This window comes from Plutella xylostella, chromosome 17 (genome assembly GCF_932276165.1).
Source record: "Plutella xylostella chromosome 17, ilPluXylo3.1, whole genome shotgun sequence".
In the NCBI taxonomy this organism is placed as follows: domain Eukaryota; kingdom Metazoa; phylum Arthropoda; class Insecta; order Lepidoptera; family Plutellidae; genus Plutella; species Plutella xylostella.
The window spans coordinates 1,097,497-1,116,684 of record NC_063997.1 but is presented as its reverse complement, the minus strand read 5'-3'; the positions used below and the strand labels follow the sequence as shown (position 1 = coordinate 1,116,684).

The window sequence follows — 19,188 nt, the reverse complement described above, 5'->3', positions numbered from 1 at the left end:
AAAAGTAGACGTTTTAGCGTTATTCACTCTAACAATAGCTATAGGAGCGAATGCTCTGTGGGCAAAGTGGAAACTCTCCTTTAGACAGAAAAATAAAATAATGTTTTTGAAATAATTTCATGGTATAGCGGCCGGGCTGCGTGGCGGGAATTGTAATTTCTATCCCCAACATTACATTGTGATGAGAATGTAGAACTTTACATATTATTATGCAGATAACTTAATCCGTGATATTAAGTATTGTGAGTTACACTCCCGGGCAATGAAAAAGTTTCATTCAGAAAATCAACAAACTACTCCTATACGGAAAAAAAACTAACAAAATTACGCCTTTTGCAATATTTAATGGTGCATCAGAATATTAGCAACTAAAAACGTAAACATTTTGTTAAAATATCCGATCTGATGTTTATAAACGTACAGAACCTCATTAAACTTACAAAAGAGTTTATAAGCAGTTTGTGAGGTGGCTTGAACTTGAAGCTAATTGAATTTAGATTTTAGGACTGACACAAACAATAAATCCGTGTGTTTCGAGGTGGTTTCGAGTCAATTTACAAACCTTCTACAAAACGTAACTTATGAATACGCTAGATCATTCGTGTACACACGAGGTTCAATTATGCTAACCGTACACAGAACACTGCCGACACTCGAGGGACCACCGTGCTGCTAGTGATACTCCAGTGATACTCGCATTGTCTCAATGCAGCTCGGTGTCTGCATTGTCGTACCGAGGTACAGTCGGCGCCATTACTCGTCACGACACTGGAAAAATCTATGACTTTTACTAATTTTAGTATACGTCTTTCTAACCGTGAAGGTCATGGGGCGGAATTAGATCCGAATCGGAAACGTCAAATAGGCTGATTCAAATCTTCATATATGTCCACGCTATTGAGCGAGACATATGGAGGTCCTAACTAACTTTTCCCTATTTTGGATTTTAATTAAAACCTCGAAAACGTTTTTATACTTGTATTTTTAGACCAATATTTACAATAATAGATATACGAGTAAGTATGATTAGCGTAAGTAAAAAAGGAGCGGGGCATCGCGGGGCCCGCTTATATAGGCTTCGTGACGTCATCAGAGGGCAGGAGGAGGTGGCGCGTTCCGTCTCACGCATATGTAGAATTGGCGTGAACATAGTCCCCGCGCTTGAAGATTCGTTCTTCAAGAAATCTGGTCATCGTCGCCCTTTGGGAGTGGACAGAGTCTGGCAAACGGTCTTCGGATGCGACCCTTCAGAGTCTCGAGATCAGCGACTCGAGAGATGCCATCAGCGCCGGGATAGAGACGTGACACTCTGCCAAGTGCCCAGTTCAGAGGTGATGTGTTGTCTTCTTGGATCAGGACAAGGTCTCCGATCTGTAGGCTGGAGTGATTGGTTCGCCACTTGGAACGTTGCTGTAGTTCGCTGATGTACTCTCGCTGCCATCGTTGCCAGAAGTGTTGGCGGATCTGCTCGAGTCTGGCGTAGCGCCGTAGTGGACTGATGTTTTGTTCTTCCACGTAGGGGGACGGCAGTGATCTTAGTGGTCGGCCAATCAGGAAATGCCCTGGGGAGAGAGAAAGGAGATCTGTAGGAGAGGAAGACATGGGAGACAGGGGTCGGCTATTGAGGATAGCCTCAATTTGTGCGAAGAGAGTGCATAGCTCTTCGAAAGTTAAATTAGTGTTTCCCATGACTCTTTTTATGTGATATTTAGCCGATTTTATGCCGGCTTCCCAGTAACCAGCAAAGTGTGGAGCGTAAGCTGGTATAAATTTGAACTTTATTGATTCATTGGTTGCAAAGTCAGATAGGGGCGCTGAATTTGTCTTTAAAAATTGACCTACTTCTTTGGATGCAGCAACAAAGTTTCTTCCATTGTCACACAAAATCTCTAGAGGTTTCCCCCTACGGCTAATGAAACGACGAAGGGATAAAATAAAAGCTTCCTTTGATAGTTCGCTTACAGCTTCTAAATGAATGCATTTGAATCTTAGACATATAAACAAGCACAAGTAACATTTAGAAGTTTTTGCGCCTCGTCCTTTCCTGCTAAGTATTGAAAATGGGCCTGCAAAATCTATTCCCACTGATTCGAACGGAAATGCTGGCGTGACTCGTTGCGTGGGAAGGTTTCCCATTAGAGGATGAAGTGTTTGACCCTGAAGTCGCCTGCACTTGACACAGCCTTTTACTACGCGCCTAGCGAGTAATCGTCCGTTTACCGGCCATAAGTTTTCCCTAACTGCGTACAGTAGCGCTTGAGGACCAGCATGCATTAATTCTTGATTATGCTTGTGTTCAAAAATTAATTTGCAGAAATGATGTTTTGCACAAATCAGAATCGGGTTTTTTTTATCGTTTTCGTAAGTTGAAAGATTCAATCTACCACCTACTCTTAGAATGCCGTTCTCATCTAGGAATGGATTTAGATTTATGATTCGATTTCTTGAACTTAATGGCCGTTTTTTCATTAGTGAATTAAGTTCCGTTGGAAAGCTTTGACTTTGACATAATTTAATAAGTTCAAAATAGGACTTATCTAATTCTTCTAAGCTAAGATCACCGGAAAGTTTGGAGTTGGATTTATTTATGTTATGTATAAATCGTAAAACGTAGGCAAAGGAACGTACCAAACGCCTATATTTTGAAAATCGTTCAAAATCAACTACGGGTGGATCAGATGTAATGACAGCATGTGATTTTAATTCAGGTAATTCTGTCTTGATTGGAATTTTGAGTTGAGGCCATTGTGATTCTGCCTCTGTTAAAAAACTTGGACCTGTCCACCACTGATCCAAGTTCTGCAGCTGCTTAGCAGAAACCCCTCTTGAAACATGATCCGCGGGATTTGAATCGGTAGGAACATGACGCCAGGCATCAGATTGAGTAATCTCTATTATTTCAGCTACTCTATTGGCGGCAAAGGTTTTAAGACTGTTCGGACTCGTTTTGAGCCATCCTAAGACTACTGTGGAGTCGCACCAATGAACAAGCCTGGTGAAGGATAATCGTAGCGATTCAACGACCGCTTGGCATAATCTTGCAGCTAGAAGAGCACCACAAAGCTCAAGTCGCGGAATTGTGGATTGCTTTATTGGTGAGACTCTAGACTTTGCACAGAGCAAGCGAACAACTACTTGCCCACTGACATTCACTGATCGTAAGTAAACACATGCTCCATAAGCTAGCATGGAGGCGTCACTAAAGGAGTGCAGCTCAATTTGAACAGGGGAGTCTATTAATGAAAGTCGAGGGACTGATATTTGTTGAAGATACAATAGACCATTCCTAATTTTTTCCCATTCTTTTTTAAGTTCGTTGGGTACTGGATCATTCCAGTCAAGCTTTAGTATCCACAATTTTTGAATTAAAATTTTTGATTGAATAGTAAATGGACAGAGAATGCCTAGTACATCAAATATTTTAAGTGACTGAGACAATATTAGTCTCTTAGTTACTACTTTGTCGCTATCATTGCTATCTTGACTGTTGACTGGAAAGTATAGATTATCACATGAAGGGTTCCACCCTAAGCCAAGAGCACTGGTTGAATCACTTAGGGTGAGATTTTTTTGTAAATCTAGATTTGCAGATTTAAAGATAGACGGGTTGTTTGATCTGAATTTTCGAAGAGGAAAACATCCTTTGCTTAAAGCTTCTGATACTGACTCTAATATGTATAGTAGCTGTTCCTCAGTATCTGCACCCGTAATTAAATCATCTACAAGAAAATCATGCTGAATAATTGTTTTGACTAAGTCATCGGAGCACTCTTCTCCAAGCTGCCACAAACACCTTGTACTTAAGTAACTGGCGCTAGCAAAACCGTATGTCACAGTGTTTAACTTTAGCATTTTAATTGGTAGCGATTCGTCTTCTCTCCATAGTATCATTTGAAGATTCCTATCATCCGGATGACACATTATTTGCCTATACATTTTTTCTATGTCTCCAGTAAGAACGTATTTGTGCTGACGGAATCTTAACAGTATGGAGAATATAGAATCCTGAATATTCGGGCCTACTAGCTGCAAATTATTGACGGAAAAGCCTGATGAAGAGGGATTAGAGCCATCGAAGACGACCCTCAGTTTGGTGCTCTCGCTGTTAAGTCGAAAAACTGCATGGTGACATAAAAAGAACGAAGGTTCAGGTTTGACTCCGTTGAACTCCGAACAGTGACCCATGGTTGTGTACTCTTGTATAAAATCACAATATGCCTTTTTAAGCACCGGTTGCTTTCTAAATCGCTTTTCTAGGTAAAGAAGTCTTTTTTTTGCTACTTGGTATGAATCTCCTAAACAGTCAGGAGAATCTTTTAGTGGAAGGCGAACACAAAATCGCCCGTCGGATAATCGAGTTGTGTGTTGTAAAAAGTGTTTTTCGCATGATTGCTCATTTTCGCTTAAAAGCGATTTGCTTGGTAACTGTTCGAGCTCCCAGAAACGAGTTAATTCGTTGTCTAAACTATTAATAGGGGATTCGACTTCATTGCGTGAAAAATTGCATGTAAGTTCTTTGCTAGGTTCGCTACTCAAAATGATAGGACCGGAAACTATCCAGCCGAACAGCGAACTACGTAACCAGGGTTTATTTTTCCCCAATGACGTTTGATTATTAGTAATTATTTCCCAAAATAAATCTGCGCCTATCAAAACATCGATTGGTGCCGGCTGATTAAAAGTAGGATCTGCCAATTTGATATTGGCTGGGAGATTAAAGCATTTTGTGTCTACTAAAATCTTAGGAATATTACCCGTGAGCTCTGGCAACACTGGGCATGACATGCTAACTGAATAGTTAGTGTGCAAGGATTTGATTTGGATGGTACAGCGTTCGTCGAGAAAACTGCACTCCGTTTTACCTATACCTATGAGCTTGACAGTATCCATAGGCTGACCTTTGAGACATAATTTGTCCTTCAGTGCCTTTGAAATAAAAGTGGACTGGCTGCCGCTATCTAAAAGGGCGCGAACGGTCATAGTTTTCAAATTTGATGGGTTTATTATTTTGATTTGCGCAGTAGAAAGATAAACCTGATTCGAGGGCTGGCAAGAAAGATGGGCAGCTAAGTTTGTTTGCGTTTCATTGTTTGGAGTAATGGTAGTGGTGGAATTGGACCCTTCCTGTGACGAAGGAATCACGACTCTATGCAATAAGGAATTGTGACGTTTTCTACAATGCCTACAAGTGCCCATTAGGCACCTAAAACTTTTGTGTCCAGGTCGTAAACAGTTTAGGCATAACTTTAACTTAGAAGCTTCAGATATGCGTTGCTCAATTGATTTGGATAGAAATACTGGGCAGTCGTAAATTATGTGGCTGCCTTTGCAGATGACACATGTTTTATTCGGACTGTTATTATTTTTGTTGCTGTTGTTTTTTTCCTCGGTTGTGCAGGAAAATGATTTTGAGCACGGCCTATCTTGTACCTTCACTGAGGGTGAAGTGAGACTGATACGATTATTTTTTATCAACTTATTTTGGTGATAGGTTTCTAGAACATCGGCCCTGTCCTTTAGGAATTTACTAAACTGTTCCAATGTTGGCATATCTTCAAAGTTATTACGGCACTCCTCCCATTTCATGCTAGTATTGCCGTCTAATTTAGATGAAATCATATGTATAATGAGCGTATCCCACTGGTCAGTAGGCTGTCCTAAACTTGCTAACGCTCGCAAATTTTTATTGACACTGTCAACTAGTGATCGAAGTGCCTTTTCTGATTCACGTGATATCGGCTCCATATTAAATAAAGAATTTAAATGGTTATTAACTAACTGCCTTTTGTTATCATACCGCTCTGTGAGTAAATTCCATGCCTTTGAATAGTTTGAATCCGAGACTTCTAAATTGCTAATTACTCGAGAAGCGTCTCCTTCTAAGTAGGAATTCAAATAATGGAATTTATGCACAGGTTGAATACGGTCGTTTTTGTGTATTAGTGACGTAAACATATCGCGAAATTCAAGCCATCTATAAAACGAACCATCAAATTTAGCTATTTGAATCTGTGGTAATTTAAACCCCTGTAGATCCGATTGTTGACAATGAGAGGAACTACTCTCAAATTTATTACTTTCTGGCTCATTATTTGACGCATTTTTACTAGCTATATCTTGTGCGATTGCAATACAGGACACAAAACCTTGTTCAATAATTTCCCGCTCGGCCAATTCGGAATCAATTGTTGCTGAATTCACTATTTCAATTTCGGTTTGTAACTCTTCAAATTGACTAAACAAGTGTTCATGTTTCGCCGTTCTAACATTAAGCTCATTTAATTGGACAGAGTTTAACTTCGGTGTAGAAGAAATAGTGTTTAAGTAGTTTCTAAATTTTGTAACGCGGCCTTTTATAGAACTGCGCTTTGTAAGTAAATCGTCCAATTTAAGCATCTTGAATGAATAACAGTTATATTTCTTGGTTTTATATAGGTAATTTAATTAAACTTAATGTTAAAACATACGAAACACGGACCAAATACTGTGAAATTATCAACACGCAACCACAGTAGACCACCTTAAGTGACCTTGCAACATTAGAACACAAAATACACAAGCTAACTACCAAAACAGAAGAAAGCAGCTGATGATGATGATGATGATTAGTTATAAAAAACTGTTATCTTACGCTCGTCCACGTTACTGATTACCCAGGTAGCTACAGCGAGGCGGGGCGGGCGCGGCGGGGGAACCAGTTTGTTATTTTGCCAGTTGTGTGCCGGCCGCTAGACGAGCACTGGAATTGAGAAAATAACTAATTGAATTGTGGGATATTAATTTGTATTGCACTGTTTAAGGGATCGCAAGCTGTTATGATAGCTTAATGAGTTTGAGCAAGTGATTTATGTTGTAATTGTTATGGGAAACGTATGGCAATTAAATAAAATGTAAGTATTTCAGCGTTATTTGCGGAGAAAGGTTAATAAAGGTAACAATTATTTGTTTTGCTATTTGTGCGGCTGCAAGCTATGATCATAATAAGGTAGGTCCTATAAAATGAATAGATAGGTAGACATAGGCTACAAAGGGAACCTAGGTACTATGAATAAAATAGCGAAGTAGTATCTACTAACTTCGTAGCTAGCAAGCGGTAGCATAGATTAAATAGGTACGTGCGTTTGCAATAGGCATCTCAAAAATTAGAAGCGGTTGATCGCCGAGACGCAATAGCATTAATAACGCAAAAAAAATACTCTCTTCACACAGATTGAGACCGTGGAGAGTAGGAATGTGATGGATAGGTGATGTAGGACTACAATGTGAAAGGGTAGGATAGGGCTAGGTACTTAGCTTTGATTGGCCGACACGTGGCGGACGAACGTCCGAAGTACTCCGGGCGACGGCGACGGCGTGCGGCGCGTTCTTCTCCACGGGCGGGGCTTGGCTTGAGGCACGATGATGAGTGCCTGGAGGCCTGCTTGGCTCGACGTGACACGTGGTAGTTTGGTCGCTTCTGACTCCGGCTGGACGACGGTCTGGAGTTGCTTTATTGCTTGCTGCGCTGCGGTGTCGCTGCGGTAGACCCAGTTCGCGTAGCTCAGGTCGTAGCGGTGGTGGTCCTCTTCGAACCCAGGTGACCTGGCCTCGGCACGTGGCGGTGGAGCTTCCGGTGGGATGCTCAAATCTTCCTTCTGGTCGGTTCTCTTGAAACGGTCGCCAATTTTATGTCCACGCTATTGAGCGAGACATATGGAGGTCCTAACTAACTTTTCCCTATTTTGGATTTTAATTAAAACCTCGAAAACGTTTTTATACTTGTATTTTTAGACCAATATTTACAATAATAGATATACGAGTAAGTATGATTAGCGTAAGTAAAAAAGGAGCGGGGCATCGCGGGGCCCGCTTATATAGGCTTCGTGACGTCATCAGAGGGCAGGAGGAGGTGGCGCGTTCCGTCTCACGCATATGTAGAATTGGCGTGAACAATATATAATATTTGTTTATTACCAATGCTCACAGAAATAGGTAACACACCATCAAAATTACGGACTTTTATATAAATACATACTGAACTACATTTTAATGTTGGTTGCCGTAGGTATAATTCTCATACTAAAGTGCTCTTTGTTGACCTGTGAGTCGATTTTTACTGCTTGATCGGCTAAGCTACACTTGACCCTCAGCACAAAGCAAGGTTTCTGTCCCATGTGCTACTTCAAAATGGTCATTATTAGCAATGTGGCCGACAGTACCACCTCCTTACATTGCAGAAGCACTAATACACGCTTTTATGTACTTTTTCTTCCCCTTTCTGGTGCATTGAAGATTTTTCCGTCATGTTTTCATTACAGCGGCAACGTCGCTCGGATGTACCCGGCTCTTTGTACTGAAGAAATGCAGTGACGGGTCTGAAAATGTACGAATGCTTCTTATATTTTTTTGTAATATTGTGAAAATCTGGGTATTGTTTCAGTATTTTTATTTTTCTATATGTGTTTGTCCTTTATATAATGCCTGATATGTGAGAATATAGATACATAACCAATATATCTTAAAGTGGATACATTTTTAAGTGGTTGGTATTAGGTAGATTATTGTTTTTCTCCCTATACTAGTAAATTAATATAAGATAATATTTATAAAACTACACTTTTAGTATAACCTAGCTGCACCAACAAACAGAAATACCATGGCCTTAAACCGTACTCAATAAAAAGTATTATCTTACCAAAGAAGCCTTAGCAAGCCCCGACGTCAATTTACATAAAACCTTCTTCAAAACTACAACAATACTCAACTTTCCGCGTTCGTATTTCCATATTTCTCTTTCCAAGTTTCTGTTCAAGTTATTTCAATTTCACATTCGAAGGCTTCACCCTTCTAATTATAAGCCCGAGATGGCTTAAGAGGAATATTCCGCGCCTTATCCTCTAACTTTTCACGACATCATCAGACATTAATCGTTTACTGTTGAAATTGAGGAGCTTGTGCAAGAAACTTTCATTAAAAAAAAACATAAATAAAAGGGTCTATTGTATGTATTTTTAATTGATTTGATTTTAAAACTTGTAGTAGGTAGGTAGTTACTATTTTTACCCTATTTTTAAACCCACATTTATTTATTTTTTGAACTGAATGTACCTGTTTAGTATTAATTTTAGTGGACGGGATGTGGATGGGATAGCTACTGACACAGAGGAGGCATAAACAAAAAATATATATTTTAGCAGTCAGTCAGTACCTACCTATAAGCTATGCAAGAAATACCTTTGCCTCCCAGTAAAATTATATTACATTCAGAAGTTTTATTCACCTCTTCTAACGCAATCGCAAATATCTCTATCGCGATAGGCATAACTGTATAATAAGGCTTCAGCAGGGCGGTTCGTGTTTGCTTATTTCATAAATGGTGTATTTTTAACGACAAGCAACATTGTTGCGACGTCGGCGGCTGCCCGCCGAGACTTCTTTTATAATTTGCGTGGCTTCCCGCCAGTGACGTGGGAGAAATTATAGGAACTTCCACGTTATATAAATAAATATATGGGGACACCTCACATACGGCCATCTGACCCCAATACAGGCAGAGCCTGTGATAAAGGTAGCAGACAGCTGATATACGTATCACCTATCGGTACACATATACACTGCAGCCATATTAGAATATCAATTCTCCAACTTCTTTGTACAAACTCCCACTAGGCCCTTTCGTATGGTGATAAAGTTTATTAAAATGTAGCTTTTCTTATGATAGAGATCGTGATGAATTGAAAATTGTTGCAGCAGTTAACCATCTTCAGAACTATACATACATGTTGGTATTTCATCAGTGACGTTCCCTTTGATGGAGGTAGCTTTTCAGAATTCGCTAAGTAATAAAACTATACTAAGGTATAAATGTAAGTATATAAATTATATATTATGTTATTCAAATCTATAAAACAAATTAATAACTTACAACGATTACTTACAGATTAATATAACTGAGATATTTAAGTTCTAATAATATGTTAAAATGTATTAAGTAATTATAGCTTTTTCTCTGTAACAACGAAAGTACCAAATTATTGTTTGTGAAAACTTTACTGGCCTATGTACTATTCATTTGATAAGTAACATTATGTATTAAGCATGCTGTTTGTTTTCCAAGAAATAAATAAATAAATAAATAAATAAATAAACTGGCTAAATATGTCGCGTACATGAGTGATCGATAGAAGTTGCTCAGAATCTGTTAGGACCATCAATTTAGCAACGGTAACAATAAACATCACTGATAAAACCCCACCTTATTAAGCCTCAACACATTCCTACCTCTCTACCCCCAGTGGGGAGCAGCCGAGTGAATATTCCCCTTTTATATTTGAGAAATTACGTCAAGCGAAGAATTTTCACGGAGCGCTTGAAGCGCCCAGGAAATGTCAGCGAAGCAGCGTGACGTCACAGCCCTTGAGAGCTTCGCCCTAATTTAATTACTCTGTTTGTTTGAGCCGAAAATGAGATGTGAATTCTCTGGATGCTGCGGGAGTAGTGATTGTCTGCTTGGGCTGGTCGTTATGGGTGTTGGAACACTTGCATTGCTTTGGTAATGGCAGATTTGTTTTGTCGTGTGAGAGTGCTGAAGTGTTTAATTTTCACAATGAAAAGTCCATGTCAGCAGGCTTCTTCTTTATTGTATTATAGGGATTTACATAAGTGTTCCGTTACCTAAACATTTTGCGGCGAACTTTCTTCTTTCAAAATACTCATAATCTGTAGAGCCACATAACACCATCGCTCAGAGAGAGGCGTATTGCCACGGAAAATAGCCACGTTGCGTTTTTTTCCATAAATATTTCAGGGTCATGTCATAAAAACATATACTCATGGAAAACCGCACAGCATCGCATCGCAGTGTGGCCACAACACTCGTGTGGCGTCGCTCATAATCGCAAATGGAGAGTCTGTAAATCCATCCGGCAACAGATTAGTATGCAGCGGGCGCGCCGCAAATCACTTGTCAATTTGCCGCAGACGACTATCGGAGATAGATCAATACCTAACTACTTTATACATACCTAAATATTGAATCGAAAATTCTAATTATAATGGTTTTATTATATAACTGGGAAGAAGGTTTAAAGGCTGTTTCTAACAGCATGCGGATTTGATCACGCACGCGGGATCGCTCCGCACGCGTTCATACAAGTATTCATTGTCGCGTGGAATATGATGAAATCCGCATGCTGCGATAACAACAGCCTTATATTGCGTTTAAAAATATACTTGCTGGCATGAAATAAAGATCAAGATGTACTTACATAAAATAGAGGCTTTTAATACTTATATCTGTAAGTTCGTAAAGGTTACGTAAAGAAGTCACAATAAAATATTTCAAGATATCATAAACCTGTAAAGTAAATAATATAGAGATAGCGGAAATAAAATATGAAGCTGTAAGACAGTATAGCGGAGGAATCTCTTGCTTTATAAAACTTTGAATAGCTTCTCAGGCTACGTCATAAGAGCTAGAATTTAACTGAAGTGACTTCCACAGTACATCCAGTGTTCTGCTGTGCTGCTGAGTAGAAATTGTCGCAGTACTAAGGCTGTTTGTCGTAAAATATAGCTCCTTTTATATCCCCACCTCATTCCCCCACTACGTGCCTGAAATAAAAGTCAAATAATGTTGGTTTTAAGTCAACTTTAGTGGTCCATTGCAAACAAATCTAAGTTAACCTTACTGAAATAATAACTGTACATTTGCATTCTAAACATGTAAATATAATGTATTGTTTTATAAAGTATATAGTAGCTACAAAGTCTGAGTAAGTTTCAGATGACCTTTTTTAAGATAAGTTAATTACCTTAAAAAAATGAAATGCGTTTCACAACGAGTAGTACTTAGCGCTATTTATCGAGCATATAAATATAGTTCAATTAGTAATCGTGAATTTGTAAAATCAAATTATTTGAAACAAGCTTCAACGTTGTAATGAAATATTCAAAACCAATGACATAAATTAATTTAGGAAACAGCGTACAGTCAACAATTAGGTATCAGGTATCATTGATTCATGAAAAGTGAATTAGCAATGGGAAATAATTCAAATAATACACTATCGAGCAATGAAAAACTTAGGTTAGCACTAAATTACTACTAAACAGAAAAAAAACTATCTAGAAGTTTATTTAACAGTCCATCAGAATATTACCGTATATGTTGGTATGTTTGTCACCTCTTCACGTCAAAACGGCTAAACCGATTTTAATGAAATTTCGTATGGAGTTAGCTGACACCTTGGATTAACACACAGGCCACCGCGGATTTCCTACGGGAAAACTTTTCTAGGCGAAGCGAATCTCGCGGTAACAGGTAGTAATAAAGTAAGTGAAAACAGCTGAATCAATTTCGACGCAATGTTGTATGTAGGAAGCAGACACTTTGCATTAACATTAGAACACTTCTTAAGGCGCAGCTGGACAACAACTACACTCACGGACAATGAAAAGGTTCCCCTAAGAAAAGCACAAAATTACTCCTCAATTCTGCAACATTGAAGTACTTTTATCAGAGCATCAGGATATAACCAACAAAAAGCGGTAACATTTTCTTCAAATTTTAAATTAAATGTTTGAAAAAATTGGGGTGCTTTGGTGTCGGCATTTTGTGACTGGAACTTTTTCATTGCCTGTGAGTGTAGTTCACTTCAGCCACAGAATAAATAACTAGTATCTAACTGTAGAGCTCACGGCGGACTGTACCCACCGCAGTACGTAGGTGGGCACTATTTGTAAACACAACATGTATTGATGAACCGGCCTCATTGTTAGTACAAACAATATCATGGATAATGAAATACGAACGACCGATAGTTCTCTCTACGGGGTTGAACAGTACTGGGGGGTACTCTTGCAATCGGTACATACTACATACATGAAATATTACACATTATGAAACTGTGGCTAACGAAGCAGTACCAGTGGTTTGAAACTTAATGTAATAGGTATGTGGGGACATCTCTAACAACGCTATTTCAGTGTGATCCGACCCCAAACTTGGCATATCCTGTGAAATATAGGTGGCACCTTAAATATGACTGTATATAGATGATGTATGTACTCATATAAATATATTATACACATCATCATCATCATCATCAGCCTATGTCAATATATAGCCTATACACATAAATATTAAATATTATAAACATAACAACAACAACCCGACACTATGCAAACACAACTGATAATCACACGAATGCTTTGCCTTGGGCGGGAATCGAACCCGGGGCCCTAAGTTTCAGAAGCAAGGTCACTACGACCTTATCTGATACAGTACCGCAACTTTGTATTTCTAAATCAAGTACCCACACTGTAGTATACAATTAGTCTGTTTATTTTAGTGCATACGAATTGAGGTAATATTGGACAGTAGTTTCCGTAAACAGGGTGTTACAAAAAGGGTAAGCTGAAAGAGGGAAACTCCTCATTACCAGCAACATTTGTTTTGCAATAAAAAAAATTCAGTTACCTAATTAAAAGTCACGTCACCAATACTAACACTTTGTTTGGGTAAACAAAGTTTTTAATTGGCATATGAGCCAGTTTAAAATGAATCTGTACGTGTATATAAACGTGATACGAGTATCTGTCTATTCGCCCGTTTCTGTATTATGACAATTCAATAATTTTTTTATGGCAATTTTGGGGACTCAGGGGGTAATTTTAAACAACGACTGTTTGATATACAAATTAATGGCTCATTCATAGAAACATTGTTGATTAAGTAACTTTTGGCCATCTACTTAAAAAAAAATACCGATTTCCATAAGTCGTTTAAAATTACCACCTAAGTCACCCCTTTTCCGCTGACTATACCAGTTTTGCAGCAGCCTGTAAAGTGTATACCTACTCTTTGAAGAAGACCACATACTCCACAGAGTATAAACAGTGCGGACAACCGATTTACACAGAGTAGAAAGTAGTAGCGGGCATCAAAGACGGTTCCTTTGTTACTCACTCCACTTTGTGACAAAGGGAAAGAAATAAAATATTGGCGTTGGTTTCCAAGTGGAAACTGAGTGGAGACACATGCTGTGTGGCACGCTTGTCACTGTGAAGAGTGTTGTTGATAGCTTTTGTTATACTTGCAAAAAACCGGCTTAGTGGAGAGATATGTCTAAGGGCTACTTGAACTAAAATATTTAATGTGAAAAATATTTGGTGTGTAAAATATTTAGTGTTATATTTCGATGTATGGCCAATAATTTAAATAACGTTTCTTAAATCGAGATAAGACACTAAATCTAGATTTAACACATTGGTGCATGTCTCCCTAAGTATAATTATAACAACTCACTTGCAATAGAAAAAATCCACCTGCCATTGACGTTCCATATGACACTAGAAATGTCGGTCGGGGTTTCAATGGAAAAGAATTCTATTCTATTCTCTATACAGGGGTGTAAGTACCTGCACCTGGCTCTCTCGAGTGGAACCTTTGTGCTTATTCCCAAGGTCTAAACTGCCTTCCCAAGCTTGGACCATTTCCCACCACGCTGGTCCACTGCGGGTTGCTGGGTTCACATATCTAGATGTGCTAGATCTAGATATGCAGGTTTCCTCACGATGTTTTCCTTCACCGTAAGAGTGATGGTTATATGATACATTGTACTTAAGTTAAAAGAACCCATTGGTACATGTCAGCGCCGGGATTCGAACCCGCATCTCTTGCGTGAGAAGCGGGTGCTTACCCGACTGAGCTACCACCGCTCATAGAAAAGGTTTTTTTTCTGTGTTTTTTTTTTTCATTCAAAACTTGTAGAACAAAATTCGTTCAGAATGAATCCCTGACTCACCACCTTTTGGCTTAGGCTTCACCCTTTTTGCAACACCCTGTAGAAGTTAGGTTAGGAAATAGGAGTTAGGTTTTTAAGAACATAAAGAAAGATTTTCCTGAAACTTTTTTGGGAAAACGCTCTTGAAAATTTTTTTTTGGTGCTGGTGGCGCTTGTTTTTGTATTAATATGTACAGAATTAAAATTGCCTTCTATTCTATTCTATTCTATTCTGGTAGGGGGTGAAGATCCTGTACGTGGCTCTCTCAAGTGGAACCTTTGTACATATCCCCTTGATTTCAGCTCAGCCAGCCTAGCTCCCGAGTAAACTGGAGTAGCAAGCCTGGGTGTTCCAATAGCTGAGATAGGCGCTCTGTTGGTCCAAGAATAGATAATCTTGTTTCTGTAGTAGGTGGACAAGCTAACAGAATGTGTTCAACCGTCTCATCTACTTCCTTACATAAAATTGCCTTTTTCGGATGGTCTACGTTCAGGTTACGAAGCTGTGAATAATACAACGGGAGACGTCGGGACGAAGCTCACTCTAGCATCACGACACCGATATTTCGAGGCCCGGCTGCGATAGCCACGTTTTTAACCCTTGCATTAAACCTACCGATTGCTTAACAACTCTCCAAAACTTGGCATGTCGTCTAGAGTACCCCCTTGTCCTTAGTCAGACCCAGTGATATTCTATTAATGCCTCGTTATTTTTAGTCCTCAAGTCTGCTGCATTGATCGGGCGCTATGTCTAGCTGAATACCAAGAGGCTGGTAAATTTGCTGATGAAGACAGTGAGCTTCTGATGTGTATTATGTGTAGATTGTACTCTTTGGTCACATAGTTTTATGATATTTGTGTTTTTTTTTTGAACAATTGAAATTAATTCCCCAAATGACAATGCTAATAATATTATGGGTGTATATTTAGCACTTGAATTATGGAGCCCTAAATATTGTCATACTAAACATTAGCCTTCGTTGCCGCGAAAAAGGAAAAGTAAACTCACTTCCGCATTTATAACGAGAGAACGCTAACGTGTGTTGCGGTGTGAAACTTTCATTTGTTTTGCGGCGTCGGTAATGATGAAACGTTTGAAAGTTAAAACGGATTGCCAACAGTAAAGCTCTAACTTGTGAGGTTGCGGTCAAGAGGCTTGAACTGTAAGCTTTGCAGTTCGGTCTTCTTTGAATTTATTGAACTATTTGAAATTTTGCTATGTAATATTTTATACGAGTTCTCGAGTGGAGACCACGAACAGGTAAACGCAGCGTGGGACGCCCTCCCGCCCGCTAGACTGACGACCTTAGGCGGGTAGCCGGTAGTGGTTGGATGAGGAAGGCCGAGAACCGAGTGTTGTGGCGCTCCTTGGGAGAGGCCCATGTCCAGCAGTGTATGATTATTGGCTGATGATGATGATGATGATGAATATTTTATAAAATCTTTTCAATATGACCTTAAAAAATAAAAGCTTACAGCATACATAATTAAGTGTTTCGAAGACGTTTTCGTATATACATAATATAATCGTCAAGTTTTGGCCGGATGTTGCCGAGTGCCATATATTATTCACGGACCATTAGGCCGGATAGGGAAGTCTCCTGAATTCTTGCTCATCCTGTGTTATTAATGTAATTATCATAGTCATAGCTTCGGGGAATATTATCTCGTTTCGTTATCGGCGGGTGGCAACGTTGGATTGGTTGTTGATTCAGTTTGAAATAGTGGTTGAAGAAAATTGCCAGTTTTTCCTGATTCTACTTACTTTGCACTCTTTGTAAATACAAAACGAATATGAATATGGACTCGGCGTCAGAGATACCTCTATTCTATTATATTCTATTCTCTGTGGGGGTGTAAGTACCTGCACCTAGCTCTCTCGAGTGGAACCTTTGTGCATATCCCCAAGGTCTAAACTGCCTTCCTAAGCTTGGACCATTTCCCACCACGCTGGTCCACTGCAGGTTAGTGGGTTCACATAATTATCTAGATGTGCTAAATCTAGATATGCAGGTTTCCTCACGATGTTTTCCTTCACCGTAAGAGCGATGGTATACATTGTACTTAAATTCAAAGAACTCATTGGTACATGTCCGGGATTCCAACTCGCATCTCTGGCGTAAGAAGCGGGCGCTTACCCGACTGAGCTACCACCGCTCGATACCTAGTATTACTTCAAATATCTTATAATTTATTATTAGTTTTGAACGTCAAACGGCATACAGCAATCTAAAAGTGCAAATATTTATATGTCAGAAAGTCAGAATCTACATACATTTTAGATTGCCCTATGCCGTTTGCTATACAAAATAAATATTATTTTAGCTTGCACAAAATATTTATTTATTTTCACGCAGAAAAATAGATACATTTCCTGGACCGCCCAGGGCAACGTTTTTTTTCTGCAATAGGTAGGTCTATAGTTAGTAGTTATAACACCAATATGAGCTGAAGTACTTTTTAGGGTTCCGTAGCCAAAATGGCAAAAACGGAACCCTTATAGTTTCGTCATGTCCGTCTGTCCGTCTGTCCGTCTGTCCGTCTGTCACAGCCGATTTACTCGGAAACTATAAGTACTACAGTGATGAAATTTGATGGGAATATGTGTTGTATGAACCGCTACAAAAATATGACACTAAATAGTAAAAAAAAAAATTGGGGGTGGGGCCCCCCATACATGTAACTGAGGGATGAAATTTTTTTTTTCGATGTACATACCCGTGTGGGGTATCAATGGAAAGGTCTTTTAAAATGATATAAAGTTTTCTAAAAAACATTTTTCTTAAAGTGAACGGTTTTTGAGATATCAGCTCTCAAAGTCGTAAAAAGTATGTCCCCCCCCTCTATTTTTATAACTACGGGGTATAAAATTCTAAAAAAAATTGAGGTGATGCATGCTAAATAACTCTTTCAACGATTTTTGGTTTGATCAAAGTATCTCTTATAGTTTTTGAGATAGGTTGATTTAATTGCTGCTACGGAACCCTTTGTGCGCGAGCCCGACTCGTACTTGGCCGGTTTTTTTTGAACAAAGAGAGGAGAGGAGACTTGCATGATCGCACGCTACCGGAGAATAACAAAATAATGTAGCCTGTAGCTTATAAAAATAAATTGTAGCGATTTATTTTCAAGCAAACACAAAAATAATTTCACGAAAATCATTTGCGTCAATCCGTTTCCGAATTTAATTTACGCTAAAACGCGCCGGAAAGTCATAATCGCAAAATCCGCGTTTTAAATGTCCACAGAGTAAACAAATTCGAAAAAAGAATATGTCATATTTTCAAATTAGGAACGCTACACGGAAGCGACAAATTGGGTGCGGGCGTTTCACCCCCCCTTCCCCGCGCCAAACAAATTCAATCATCGGTCCACAAAACGGCTCATATTTTCGGCCAGTGCGCCTCCCCCGGGAATATAGTTTCATTATATCTGCAGTTACATCCTAACTTGTTATTCCAATTTCGAATGGAGTTGGTGGACGTTAAAGTTGCATATTCGGTGCGATACTGCGCTTTGATTGGTTTGTCTAAACCTACGTAGGTATGTGTTGGCGAAATACGGTTTGGAAATTGCAAATGAAGTTATTGGTGATCGGGATATATTACGTGTACAGGCGGACATTGCAACTTATCTGAATCTACTACCAGGTGTCCACTCAGCTGAGCACCATAGGTCCTGGGTTCGATTCTCAAGTTTTATTTTAAAGTCTCAAATAATGCAGAGATGGCAGAGATCTATGTATCTCTGCCCAACCAAGATAAGGCAACTGGGCAGTTCTTCTTTTTAACCTACATAATGAGTAAAAAATTATCCCAAATTCGAAAAAAAAAACTATAGCTTTTTGGTGAACTCTCATCATTTTTATGATAGCTTCATGTCTATTCTATCGAAAAAGGTGGTTGGCCGCGTAGTTTACCAATTTTTTCAATATTTTAAGGACATAATACGTGGATAAGGCACAAAAAATTACACCTTCGTCACATTATCTTTTATTTTTTTTAACGAGATAGCCTTCGTCGTTTGAAATGAAACTTTTTTGATACGCTAATAAACAAAATACCATTTTAGAAAACATATGAAGGAATGGATTTTTAGTAATAACAAAATATTTATTAAGTAGTTATTACCACTCTGTCACAATTTCAGCTAAAATGAAGCTTGTTTTTGTTATAAATATTTTTTCGCTGCTAATTACAGTAAAAAATTAACAGCATAGACGTTAACATCAATGACTAAATTTAATATGATTTTTCCAAAGTTGTACTACTTATAACATAACATATAAACGACCAAAAATAAGTTGACTACCAGGAGACACCAATCGTTACAAAGTGGTAAACGATGTGACAGAGTTGTTATTCTATTAAATATTAGGCAGGGTTTTGGAATAAAACAGTTTTATTTAATAAGAATAATTTAG

The 19,188-nt window shown here is 38.8% G+C and overlaps 2 protein-coding genes across 2 annotated transcripts in view; both read right to left on the bottom strand.

Annotated features, from left to right (window-relative positions):
• Positions 1-900: 900 nt before the first annotated feature.
• LOC125489777 lies at positions 901-7,925 on the bottom strand. Its single transcript, XM_048626792.1, has one exon. The coding sequence runs from the start codon at positions 6,394-6,396 to the stop codon at positions 1,177-1,179; it is 5,220 nt and encodes a 1,739-aa protein (XP_048482749.1). The 5' UTR covers positions 6,397-7,925; the 3' UTR covers positions 901-1,176.
• Positions 6,662-19,188, bottom strand: part of LOC125489788 — a 25,771-nt gene continuing 13,244 nt past the window's right edge. The window contains exons 3-4 of the mRNA XM_048626855.1: positions 7,335-7,676; positions 6,662-6,739 (exon numbers count right to left, since the gene is read on the bottom strand). Of these exons, the coding sequence (XP_048482812.1) occupies positions 6,662-6,739; positions 7,335-7,676 (420 nt within the window). The remainder of the gene's footprint in view (positions 6,740-7,334; positions 7,677-19,188) is intronic.

What these genes read in the sequence shown, in the direction of transcription:
- LOC125489777 (XM_048626792.1), bottom strand. Translation starts at nt 6,396, where the DNA reads ATGCTTAAATTGGACGATTTACTTACAAAGCGCAGTTCTATAAAAGGC.